The sequence below is a fragment of the Rissa tridactyla genome, chromosome 1 (assembly GCF_028500815.1).
Source record: "Rissa tridactyla isolate bRisTri1 chromosome 1, bRisTri1.patW.cur.20221130, whole genome shotgun sequence".
NCBI lineage: Eukaryota > Metazoa > Chordata > Aves > Charadriiformes > Laridae > Rissa > Rissa tridactyla.
Window position 1 is genome coordinate 78,144,059 of NC_071466.1, and position 13,680 is coordinate 78,157,738.

Genomic DNA, 13,680 nt, shown 5'->3' on the forward strand with positions numbered 1-13,680 from the left:
AGGGGCTGAGCAGCAGCACACCCATACACCACATCACATCGCAACTTTGAACCCGTTCAGGAGCACTGTGTCCTATTAAATCATCAACCATTATTAATCATAGTTTGTTAAGACCATTAATCCCTTTTAGACAAGACGGAATTTAACATTGTGACACACAGAGGAGCTGCATTTAGTTTCCCCAAATACATTCAAGTCTGGCGTTACCTTTGTGATAGCAGTGTTATACTGTGTTATTTTTCTTCAGAAACCAATGAACCCTAAAAATATTTTTATTAGACAGCCAAAAATACGCTGATAAATGTAAAATTAAAACTTTCCAAAGCTGGCATCCTGACTTAAATATTTCTTCATTACTGGTTGCAGGAACGGCTAGGGATCACCTGTGGCCTCCAACAGGGATAAAACACTTGCTGTATATGAACTAAAACTCTGTCTTTTGGATTGATGAATTGGTCTCCTGATATAATAGTCCATTTGGGTTTTTTAATTAATTTGCAGAACTGGAGATCTGTGCCTTCACCAATACACTCATTTTCCACGCCAGCAACTCAATTTTTGCAGTCAATGCCAATTGCTGCAAAAGCAGGGATCAGTTTGCAAAGCAGCAAATCCCTTTGCATTTATACAGAAAACATTTTGCAAAGAAGGCCTGAAATACCCTTATGTAGGTGCATTAAGCATTTGAATACTTCTCATCTAACTATAGACAGGAAAACTTGGTAACTTGCTGCAGGAAAGAGATGTTTAACTGAATACAGCAGTGTGCTGCAGTTGGTATTTGGTCCTGTCAAGGGAACATGATTTATCTTGTAAATAGAGACAGAATATGCAATAAAAGTCACTGTGGGGAAGCTGTTTAAACAAGACAACTCAAACAAAAACATATATTCCTTGAGTAACATAAAGTCTATAATAACATGTGTCTATCTTATTGTCTAGAACAATCTGTTACAATTAAAATTTCTGTAGTTTTCACAGCATTTTATTAAGCAGCAGTTCAGTGACACAGGTCCTTATATGTAACTGCGAAAGACTTCTGTACTGACTAAAATGGATTAACAATTAAACGGGTAATATTTAAAACCCCTCCTGCTCCCTCTTACAAATTTTCCTTTATTATTTAAAAATTTGGAAATAAAACAATGGTACCATGCTACTACTATGCTGCATCAGCTTCATGTTTGCTTTTGCTTGAATTGAAGATATTGTACAACCCATAAGTTCTTCCAATCAGAGAGAATTAAGAAACTAGAAGTGCTAGATCAGTTGGGAAAAGGCACTGAAGGAACCAACAGGGAATTTAAAAAAAAAATAAAAAGGCTTTGAAAAAAATGTTGACTCATCAAATCATTCTTAAGGAAAAAAACCCTGTTTTAAACAAATGTCTACCTTAAAAAAAAAAGTAATTTGAAACTGATGGGGATACTCTACTTCAAGAGGATGACTTAGAAATTAAAGATTTAGAGTTCCAGTTTGATCAACATTATACTTCAGTTTACAAATAAATTAGAAATAAAATATTCTGAAATTACTGAAATTGATAGTTTTGGTCTGAAAAATGGATTCATATTTTCCAAAAGTAATTTGGAACATTTTAACCTTGCATTGCTATTCACAGCAAATATTTTCAAAATCCCAGCAATGCTGACTGGACAAAATCCTCAACTTACTTTCTGCTCAAACTTAACACAACTTCATTTACCAACAAACATCACACGCACACAATAAGTGAAGATGAATGACACCACCCATCCAAGAACAGGCGGTCTCCAGGGGCTTTGCTAGACAGTACGTGACGCCTTCTGCTAGAGCCCTTATGAACTGCCTAGCAGAGGAGCTGAACTGGAGCTGCCTCCTCTCCCCAGCATCCTCACAGGTCCTGGGCAGAGCTGTTCGCCCTATTTTACACCAGCTAGGAGGCACATATGGCAGCTGGGACTTTTGCAATTCCTTTCATTCAATCTCTATTGTCTCTGATGCCATTCATGCACTACGGCTACAGGGAAAAAATACAGAAATTATCTGGGGACTGTACCAGCTTGGAGAGTTACAAAAAACATCAGCTGCTTCTGCAGTGGGAGAGCAGAGGAAAGAGAGCAGAAAAAGTGTGACTAACTGTTCCTGAATATACAGGAGATGTGAACCAGAAAAGAAGCTGTGTTACCGTGGCTGGGGAGTTCATAGATCTGTGATTCACAGCATTACAGGGCCCATTTGGCATGCAAAAAGGGAGGATGATGAAAGGCATAGTTAGTCATGGAGACAAAGCTAGACAGAACACACAAAGATGCTACCCCTGGGAAAGGGAGCATATTCAGGTGTGACCCACAGCCTGGGAAAGGGAATAAGGTCGTCTTTTCTTCATTTTCCTAAAATTCCTTCTTACTTTGGTAGGTAGAGTACCTGAAGGAATGCCCTCCACCCCAGCCTCATAAGAGCACCATGAACTCCAGTGCACTGCTCAAGCCTATCTCAACCCAATAGGATGGCACAATGTTCTTCAACCTTTTGCTAAAACCAGGCAGACATATTCTCTCATGACCATACTTTTTTCTTCTCTCGCTTCAGAAAGTATTATTTAAGGCAGGCAAAGGAGGAAAAAAGGACATCCCAGCTATGCTGTTAGAGTGCACAGCGTACTACCTTCAGCACATAATTGCTGAAATCATCACTGTTGAAACACTTGAAGATAGCGTTTCTGTTAAACTTTCACCTCCTTGAAAACAGTCGTATTCGAAGCAGGGATGAAGGAGAATGATTTGCCTTAGGGATCCCCTTGTCGACTCATGTGATTGCTGTTGAAAATGGTCTGGATCTAAAAGACCACAAAGGTGTTTGATGTTCTTCATATATCCTTCAGCAAAAGAACTGGGAGAACAGTCATTGCTCTTGCGCGTTTGCATTTTCAATAACACACATGAAACAAGCTATGCCCTGTCAGTTTGGAACAAGCTCTGTCCTGCCTTGATGTACCCATGCTGTGTCTCTTTTACTGGTGTGTGCGAAGAGAAGGGGCAGGAAGAGGGAGAAATGACATTCGTAGGGGAGAAATAGGACTGGGGCTAGGGGAAGAAGATAAGAGGAAGATTAATGGAGAGGAGATTAACTGGTGGGTGAAAATAAGTCACTCACCCTTCCCCAGAAAAAGAGGAAAAAATGATGAGATAGGGAGGGAAAAGGCAATGGAGACAAAAAAGCTCAAAAGACACAGGTGAAGATGCAATTATGAACATAGAAACCAAGTAGGCAGGCATGAAGAGAGACATAACAAAGGAAGAAAAATAATGTAAAATGCAAGGAAAATCAGGAAAAAATTACGTTAACCCTCCCGCCAAAAAGGAGCTGAAAAGAGAAACATGGGATAAATCATATTGGTAAGATGGAAGAAAACCAACCAAAGAGGAAATGTGGAAGACAGTAACACCATTTAATACCATTCATGGGACAGAATTGTTTGATATGCTGTTGCCCTGTGGTCACTGTGATATGGATGATATCCGGCTCCAGAGCAGAGATCTGAGAAGACAAGCAATGAGGAGCGATGACCACAACTGTGACTGCCACCCCAGAGTATCCCGAGTGGGAGATGATCCCATAGAAAAATCTGTGGTAAAGCAGGGAACTGAACCTTGTTTTACTGTCTCCTTTATGTCAAGACAGTCTTCTGCCTTTCCTTCTCTGCCATGTTTGATGGATGAATCCCTTTTCCACCACTATCACTCACTTCCAGTTTGGACACTAGCCCAACCAAAATCTCGGAATAATGGGACAAGAGCATGGTAAACAATTCAATCCGCTGCCACCAGTAATTTTTCTAGCACAGAGTACAGCCCCTTTTCTCCACTATGAATAAATGACTCCAAATTATTTTGCTGCCTTCCTGCAAGGTTAGGACTACCAGTCAATCTGGGAACATAAACCCAAATCATGAAATGAATTACGGCCAACCAGTGCAACTCAAAATAAGGAAAAAGACAGTATAAAATTTTTAGAAAGATTTCCCATGAGGGATAGCATCACTGGGAAACTATGGCAATTCGTGGAACACTATCACATCACAGTGCTTACCATGGGTGTCTTTACCGCACCCATTAAAGCTCTTAAACGCTGCTCTGAATCACAAGGCATCTCTGAGGCCCCATGGTATAGGCAATGCCTGTGTATGGTACATTGCAACAGTCCTCCAGGGCTGCTGAACCACCCGCTCACGCTGTAGGCACGCACTCGAACACACAAGCCATCTCAGTGGTTTAGCAGCACTGTTTATGCGACAACTAAGTATTCGCCCGAGTCGGGGGCTTATTGGCTGTTAGGGTAAAAAAGAAATCCAGGAGTATCTTCTTCCACCTGAACCAAGAAAAGGTTTGGAGCTGAATCCACAGCCCCCTCTGGGTCCCACCAGTGTGCCTGTGTGCTCGGAAAGCAGGCACTGCTGTTGCCCCTGAGCGATTCAGAGCATCCATGTGGGAAAGAGCAGTCAAAATCAGCCAGAGACTGTCATCCTTTATAGCTCTTCTTACACCAATAAAGTTGAAATGCAAAGGGCAGGGTTTGGCGCAAAAGCTGCAGGTAAATCTCACTGGTATATTATTATTTTTTACATCAGATTGGTCATGTTCCGGCTCAACCATAACTTTCCTACGTGAAACGTTTCTGTTTCCTTTAAAATGTGAGTTAACAATGATGAATCACAGGTAAGGATGATCCTAAATTAAAGAGGCACAGTACAGGGCTTTGCTATAATCAAGGAAACTACTGTTATTGAGAGACACAGAGCAGTCACATCTAATTTTGCATTCTGCACTTAGCCCAAAGAAATACTAATTACACTCCCTCCCCGTAGCCCCTTGCGTGGTGCCATCCAGCACATGCCCATCAGAATCAATGAACACATACATCAAGTGAAGAGTAAGGGTAATTTCCTGTGGTTGTTTTACAAGCAAGAGATTAAACTGCGACCAACCTGCAGAGTTTAAACAATGTGCCTGTAATAAAACTGATGCTGTAGTATGTAATCAGAAGTCAAACAGAAAGTTCGACATGCTTAATGCAGCATTCACATGTAAAATGTCTGCAGCGGAAACAGCCCAGCCCTCTAATTTCAGTCTTTGTTCCAGAATGAAACCTCGGGCCAGGTGCGTCTGAACACGTGCTGAAGTCCCTGTCAAAGGACGGAGACAGAATTTCTCCATGGAAATGATGCAAAACTCAGATTGGGTCCATGCAGGCAGAAACGCTCTGGAGCCCATCAGAAGATGGGCTCTGTTTGAGCCTGTCAGTACACGCGCAATTGTGCTGCATGGGGTGCACGTGACTGCATGGGGAAATTTTGAAAGGTATATCAGTTATCCTGCCCGTTCCTCAATTAACTAAACAACTCTACACCATTCCTGTATGACACTAGATTCACTTACCGCATCATTTGATGCCTTCCTAATGTTAGAAATATCCCATAGACCCACAGTTTTCCTAAATGAAAGCAGTCGGACAGAATATGGCCATGCATTTTAACCCATCTACTAGGATGGGTGCCTTACAGGACAGCCACGCACTTGGACATCAGTAAGCTCTCAGGGAAGTACAGGGGGTGACCCAGACAAGAGCAGGAGCTCCAGTGCTTGCAGTGAATCACCGGGCTTATGTGTGAGGGCAAGCACCATGGGGATGGGAGGGATGAGACAGCCCAGGGACGGGAGGCAGGTCAGGGGAAAGCTGGAGAAAGGCTGTGAGGGAGGCAGAGGTGGGGGACCAGGATGTCAGGAGCGGTGCGGGACAAGGCGGAGGCCAGAGGTGGCAGGAAGGGAGGACAGCATGCTAGGAGCTGCAGTCGGAGCTGCAGTCAGAGCTGCCAGGGAGAAAGGAGCAGCAGGCAGCACGTGGGCTGGTCAAAGGTGTGAGGCAGCCGGGCAAGTGGGGCTAGCTGCTCCCCCAGAGCCATGCCAGCAGCCCCACACTCAGTGGGCAGGGAGCTAGCAGCCACAGGCATCTGTCTGCACCCATCTGAGGGCAGGATCAGGGCCTCTATGTATGCATTCATTTGAAGACGAAATCTATTACGATTCACCCAAGCCATTTCAAAACACCCCAGTTACTGAGAGTCTCCCTGATGAGGCAGCGAGGAGCCCAAGCTCTGCACCACAACCGTCACCGCAGTGTAAGCATCAGAAAGGAAAGCAAGGCTTGCAAGGTTCAGAATAAAAGACTCAGTTTACAAGCTTGTAAATTATTTGTATCTTTGACCGAGGGCTGCAAGCTTTGTTCAAGCCTGAAAGATATTAAGCAACTGCTTGAGAATCACCATTAACTAAAAAAAAAAAAACAAAGCCAAGAAAAAAACCCCACATTCAGTGTTCAGTAACAATTCTCTTGGAGTTTAATCTGCACACCATTACTACAGATCAGTGAATACCAAAAATGGATCGGTACCTGCTTTGTAAGTCATTCAGGTGCAATTCGCCTACATAATGGGTGGCTGATGAGACAGTGATGATCCTAGCGTTGTGACTGTGCGTTCCTGATTGCTTCAGCATATCCAAGAGGAGGTTAGTCAACAGGAAGTGTCCCAAGTAGTTCAAGCCGAAGTGCTCCTCAAACCCATCCTCTGTCTTCCTTTCAGGGACCATCATCACCCCAGCTGGAGGAGAAAGTAGAGGTAAAACCTGTCGATTTATTTCAGAGAAGGAGCAAGCTAGAAGGAGCATGGATCTCCCGCTGCAGAGCGCAAAAACGGCATTTAGAGCAACAAGTGATTGGTGATGGCATGGAAACTGTAAAGCTGACACTGATTGATTCCTGACAAGAAAAATGTCAAAACCCCCACTTCAGTTCCTTCATCCAGAAAACAGGTAGACTATCTCCCTCCTTTCCTTCCTCCCTGCAGGATTGTGACGATAAATGAGTTCATTTGTGAAGAGTGTTCTGAAGACATTAAAAGTTGAGTTAACCCATTGCTGGCGTGCCAGAATGCAATGCTGTAGCTCCACAACAACAACAATTAATCCATCTACAATAGGTAGGAGCTGAGTGATCCCAACAATATTCCCTCCATCAAAGAGCTCAGAGCAGTGGAGACAAGACCAGGCTAAGCAGCAGACCTGCTCTCCCAGATGGCTTTCTGATGAGTCCTGGCTGGAGTTTAAAGATCTGTTGAGTCTTTGTCTGAAATCTGCAACTTCTATCTCGCTGGTGTGGGTGAGAAAAGATGTAGTAAATTTACCCAATACATCTTAATTGCTGTGCTTACAAGCAGCTGCATATTGAAATGAGTTTTTGAATGCTTATTTTGGCAATATTTTTGCATAGATTTCTACAAACCACAATTTTCAAACTCAGTGTCTAAAATAAGTATCCACGCACAATGTTGATTTCAGCATCTTGCAGAGAATCCTGAGCTCATGCATAAACTATATCACGGATTGAGGCTGTGTGGAGGATAGCCATCCCACTCAATTGTGTTGTGGACTCGAATGCTATAAATTATTCTTATTTCATTAAAATTTAATTATCGTACAAGTGGACCTGATCTTTGTAATTTAAATGTAGATGGACATGGCTCGTGGAGAATAATGTTGCAGACCATTTGTTCTGTAGAACAAATGGATATGATAGAGCAGAAAGGCCACCTCTGCTCACAGATATGAGAGAGTATCAGCTTCATCTTCATGCTACTTCATGTTTCCATTGAAAAGCCTTTAACATCCAATTCCTTGACATCATCCCAATGATGGCACATTAAATTACCATTTTAAATTGCACATGCTGTGCATCTGCACCATTCCTTCTTTGGGAGTGCCCCACCACCTGACAGTCCTCCTTCGTTACTGCTGCTCGGGCTGAGGGGGAGATGTTTTCAGGATCTTTTTAGCACGGCCGACACCCATAGCGATTCACCTATGGTTGCTTATTGCTTAACGGAGCAACTGGAGAAGCAGCGTGAGGGGAAAAAATGAGAAAAGACAACAGAGCAGACAAAAGGTCTGGATGTAACACAGCGTAACTGCATATGGAGACCTCACAACTGAACATAAGCAATGCTGGCTGATGGTATGATGAAAGAAACACAACACAAATTACATGACCAGGCTCTACAAAAGCTCTATTGGCACCTGCCTCTGTCATTACAGGCACTCTCCCAGATCCCTCAGAATGATGGGAAAACCCAGCCGCCGGCTGTGGTTTCTCTGCATGTCAAATCTCAACTTTAGCAACGGAAAGACACAAATTAGAGGGTGTCTGGTCAGGTGTCCCGTTGTATTCTCCTTCCTTGGCAGCACTTACTGTGATGAATAGCGCAACTGCTCACAGAGTTGGGAAGAGATTTCCATTTCCTCCATAACCTGCATGTGCGGCATACAATGACATCCTGAACAGTGGCTGGGACTGAACACCGGTATGAAGGTTACGGATAGACAGAAAGCTGAAACAAGTCCTGCTGCAACTTTGACTTGTTTTCTGGGAACAAGGAAAGGGCAGGAAGAGCAACAAACCCCAGGCTCCCAGACCAAGTCTCAGCCTGCTACAGTGCAAGTTTTAGCAGAGACGGGACTTAACATGAGCTGTTGGAGGGCTGATGGGAACAGCACAACATCCCTGAGCACATGGGCCGGTACAAGGAAACTATTTGCATCTCTCTGAGGCCCATCCTGCCCTCCAAAGCTCTGACACTTGGAGAAGGCAGGAGGAAGCAGTTTAGCAGAGGTCTATTTGCAGCAACACTGGTAAACTGCAACTCCAAGAAAAGGTGGCCAACATAAAACAACCCTGGCAGAGCAAAGCTGATGTGAACCCCAAGTGCTGCTACTGCATCTGCCAGGGCTGCTGCAGGTTTATAGGCTCCTCCGTGCACACACACACTTCTGCTGGCTGAGTCAGATGGAGGAATTTGTAGCCAAGTTCCGTAGATGGCTGCCACAGCCGTTCAGCTTTGCATCACGCCCAGCAGGCAAAGCTGGGGAGGCTGTCACCGCTCACATCAGCCCTGAGCACACCTGTGCTCCAGCAACTGCCCCCTCAACCTCCAGAGAGGCACGGGATTCCAAGAGCACATAGAGGCTCTGGCCCTCCACCCCAATTAGTCTCCACCATCTGTGCTGCACATCCTGGGAGCACCAAACAGATCTGAGCTCAGGTCAGGAGGTGGAAAAAATTTACACTCGTGCAACACACAACTGCTAAGATACACATTCCTGAAAAGTATTTTGCTCATTCTTCAAGAGCTTCCTCCGAGCAGGAATCGTGGGCAAGTCCTTGAGCAGGCACAATCACCTCTGCCTGCATTTGTTACTCCTACAATTCCCTTTTCGTCTTCAAGAGCTGGTCAAATAATATTAATCCAAAACACCTTTGAAAGATTTTCTTTATTTTTTTAAAGGCTCTCCTCTTTGAGGTGGTTCATACCAAGGCTATTAAAACATCTTGCCCTGCAATTTGAGGGCACCTTCTCTTGGTTGAGTAGAAGCCATTTTAATTCACTGCAAAGGAATACCCAACAGGCAACTGAGTCTGGTTGCTTCCCTGACAAAAGGGAACACCTTGTAAGTGTAGCAGCAAGCTCTCCATTTTAAATTATTAACTACCTAACATTCAGTAGATACTAAAAGTGGCATCCTATTGATTTTCTTTTGTCCAGAAACGTCACCAGCTTTACTCAAGGGCCCCAAATGGTAACTCTAAGAATGAAAGCTGCTTCTATTTTTACTTCTTTCAATTAATCCAACACTATTTGAAACATTTAAAAATGCCTTTTTTTTTTTTCACCTCTTCATTGTAAACTAAGAATTATTTTGTTTATTCTGCTGGTATGGAATCCATACAACCCAGTATATTTCTGATTTTAATTATCAACACTCAGTCTCCTCGTATTTTTGGAGTACACATGAAATTTGAAGTGGCAGATAATTAATGTAAAACACGTCACTTCTGCTACAACTTTCTTATATGCTTTTCCCTCTGATTTAGCTGGATTGTTTCCAGAAGATTTATTTTTAAAAAAGTCACTGGTATCAGCATGGCATTAGAGAATGAATTAATAAGTATGCTGAACATGAGCTTTTACTTTGTAATCGATTAGCTGTTATTGAAATATTCAGGCAAAGGACAGACAGTATGCATGCAGAACACTGCATAAATGACACACTGATGTGTGATTTTTGCGAGAGTAGAAATAAATTAGAATAAGGAAAATATTTTGCTGCATAACTGTGCTGAGCAACTGTTCTTCCTAAAGATACGGTAATACATTCCAATGTGCTGCAGTTATGCATTTACTGTAATATGTTCAAATTATACACATTTTAATTTAAATTAATGATTTTCTATAAAAAATTTCTAAAGAAACTCTTGGTTTGGGATCCATGAATGAATTAGTCTTATGTGACTTTAAGAGCATAGTGGATCTGATAGTGCACATGGCATAACCAAAAAGTTTATGACAGTTGTAAATATTACAGGCCAGGCATACCACATTTTATTGGATTACACAGGAGAATTTGTACCATGCTTGCCTGTACTGCAGATGATGGTAAACATTGCTCCAATTCCTGTACCTCCCACTGCAAAGACATCCTTCAGCTTCATTAGAAAATATATTTTAAGAGCTTTAAAAATGCAAGTATTTCACTCATCTAGATTTATTTACAATGAGCTACTTGGAGGTTTTTAAAGGTAGTTCTCTCCAACTCACTACAAAAGAAAGATTTAAAATCTCTTTTTCGTAAGAACAAAATGTTTTTCTTCCAAGGAAGATACGGGAGAGGGACTGGAGGCAGTGCCCCCACATGCAAGTCCTTTTATCCCCATCAGCCCAAAGGCTGGGCAGACAATGCAAGAGGTCAGCCACATACACTCACTTATATGTAACACCTTCACAGCTGGAGGTGAAGCTATATAATCACATTCACCCAATTCTTGTTATTTACAACAGAGAGATACATACTGTAACAAAAATGTTCCCAAGGGCAAAAATTAATCGAGACGGTAACTCCAAGTAAAAGCACAAAGCCTCTTCTCCATACAGGCTTTGCACTGCTGTAGCTGATTCATTGAGCGGCATTCTCCATCCCATGAGTGTGCCACACGAGGCGACCCACCTCACTTAGCAGAGTGTCAAAACCCACTTCTCTCCTGAACAGAGACGGCTATACTGGAGGGAACATCTCAATAACCGTATAGCAGCCTCCCTGACTGGGCTGCCTATACTAGACTGCTCATTCCACCTCGTTCAGTTGGGCTATGCTATCCCAGAACATGCCTGTCCTGTGCATCTCTCCTGACTAGTGACTAATCAGAAGGTGCAATGCCTTACTAGAAAAATAGCACCTACTGGAGACACAACCACACCCACATAACTGCATTTTACAGGTATGCCTCATCTGGGCTGCAGAGAGGTGAATTTACAGCACTGCTGCGAAACACTGTTTGCTAAACTAGGTACGTAACACAGAGCCCAGTGCTACTGGTATCCCAGAAAAGCGTTGTGAGTCTAGACAGGACCACACACAGAAGTCAGATTAACAGCATGTGAAAGCTGAAGAGGCAGAAATCCAAACAGTTAAGAAGAAAAACACAAAAATACAAATGAACCTCGGTACAGCTCTCCAACGCTATGGTCCTATTTCCTATCTATCTCCCCAGAGGCACTGGTAGAGGTAGTTCAGACTCTTGCGCTTTCTAATATCTTCTGGAGACCTGTATATATGTATATACAGCCCTCTAAAGCAAACTGGGATGGCACTGAAGCAAAACAAGGAATTTTATCCCATGGCGTAACAATGACACCTGGATGACACCTAGAGTCCGGACCAAAGTGTGGACTCTAGTCCTCTTGCATTTTCCCTTGTGGACATTTAAGGATATTTGCTCTTAGCCTGTCTGGCATCAGCGCTGAGACAGTTTCCCATCCATGGACCTTCCCTGGAATGGACTGGACACCGCGAAAACCAGTTTGATAACAGCTGCAGAGAGCAGGGCAGCATCATGACTGAGTCCTGGGCTGCGGAGGAAAGCCATCTCCAGCAGGTTCAGTTTCTCCTGACTCTTCCTCAAACAAGGTCCTCCACAGGAGTCTGCCTGAGCCTCTGCTCCAGCACTGAGCAAGTTCACACAAGCTCCCGTCTCCTGCTCCTTTGCAAGGGGCTCTGCACCACCTGTTGACATTTTGGCATGCTGGCTTCCTGACATCTCCCTATGCCGGCCCTGCTGAAGCCAAGAACAGTGTGCTGCTTCCCAGCCAAAGTTTTGGGCTGCGCTCCCCTCCCTCCTCTAGCCCCAAAATCTGGTGACCCAACACTGATGTTATCAAGGAACAGCATGTGTGCAGGAAGGAGGGGAGAGGCTCAGCCCCAGACAGGCATATCAGCTTCATCTGCCTCTCTGCTTCCCTGAAAACAGTAAGTTTGTTCTCCCTAATTTTCTTATTCAGGCACTCTAGCTCCTTTGTGTCTGAATCTCATAAGATCTCACTGCATCCTGCAGGCATCTGCCAGGCATACGGCTGGCTTTCCCTTCCCTCACTGCTCAGGCTGGTTTCCTTATGGAATCACAGTCCGTGGCTCTGAGGCTCCCACTAGCTTCCCCATTCCCTCTTCTATATCAGCCAGATGTGACATAGGGGTAGATGGGAATTAATTGTTCAAGTTATGTCAAAGTCGGTGGCCAGACAAAAGAGAGAGGTTCCAATCACGTCCCCACTGGGGGGGGGCATGTAGAATCTCATCTTTGTTAAATGTCAGTAAATTCAGAAAAAAGACATCAATCAAGAACTCCCTCACTGCAAGAAAAAGTTCAATCAGTTTGTGCACAACAGAGACTCTAGTTGTCAAGATAAGGACTCAGTCCTCATGAATTATGTGGTGTCTAAGCACTTGCAAACTCTGAGACCTCTCTTTATAGTTCTTTATAGCTCCCTCCCCCCATACTTGCTCTCCTCTGAATTTCCTGATATTGAACAAGAATATATGCTACATTCATAGTTTAATTCTGTTAAATGACAGCAAACTCAGCAAACTCAAATGTATTGCCATCGAGCTTTCCCCCATCCTATGGCTCCCACCTGACAGTCCTGTTTCCCCACATCACTCTTCACTCCCCCTTCTGCTGCCTCTCCCGCACAACACTCCATCCTCAACCACCTCTCTTTTATTTCAGTTCTCCACACCAAGGCTTCTCGTATAAATCTGCCTCTCTTGGAAGTTATGGTCTTGTCCCATCTGCATTCAAACTAGGCTTCTTCCTCTTCCACACCACAGGTTTTGTCACTATACCTAAAAATGCAAGAGTCAGCCCTTCCAGAGAGATGTGGTCACTAGCCAGTTGAGGTCACCAGCTGCCTCAGCTCACCAGCCATGTCTGATGAGCCCTTCAGGTTCTAAGAGTGCTGAAATCACATCCCAGATCCACAGTCACATTCCAACTGTATATCAAGGTAAAACCCAGACACCCATCACCTCCACCTCTTCCCCACCCCGTTGTCTGCTTTTCATGGGACAGAAACTAGTTCACGAAGATCAAAGAGGACCCAGGCCCCCATTCTGGATGGTGGAGAGACCAGGAGGAGCCTGAAGTGAGCCACAGTTCCCACCTCCACCCCAGCTCAGAGGTAGCCACAGGGAGCAGAGGGGACACTTGGTGCCCAGCCTCCCTGCCAGTGCCCTTGCCTGCGTGCAGTACTTCCCAACACAG

At 44.0% G+C, this 13,680-nt stretch overlaps 1 protein-coding gene across 3 annotated transcripts in view; it reads right to left on the reverse strand.

Annotated features, from left to right (window-relative positions):
* DHRSX (dehydrogenase/reductase X-linked) overlaps positions 1-13,680 on the reverse strand; it is a 166,786-nt gene that overhangs the window by 40,413 nt on the left and 112,693 nt on the right. For all 3 annotated transcript variants that reach the window (XM_054196574.1, XM_054196584.1, XM_054196567.1), the window contains one exon: positions 6,430-6,637. In XM_054196574.1, the coding sequence (XP_054052549.1) occupies positions 6,430-6,637 (208 nt within the window). The remainder of the gene's footprint in view (positions 1-6,429; positions 6,638-13,680) is intronic.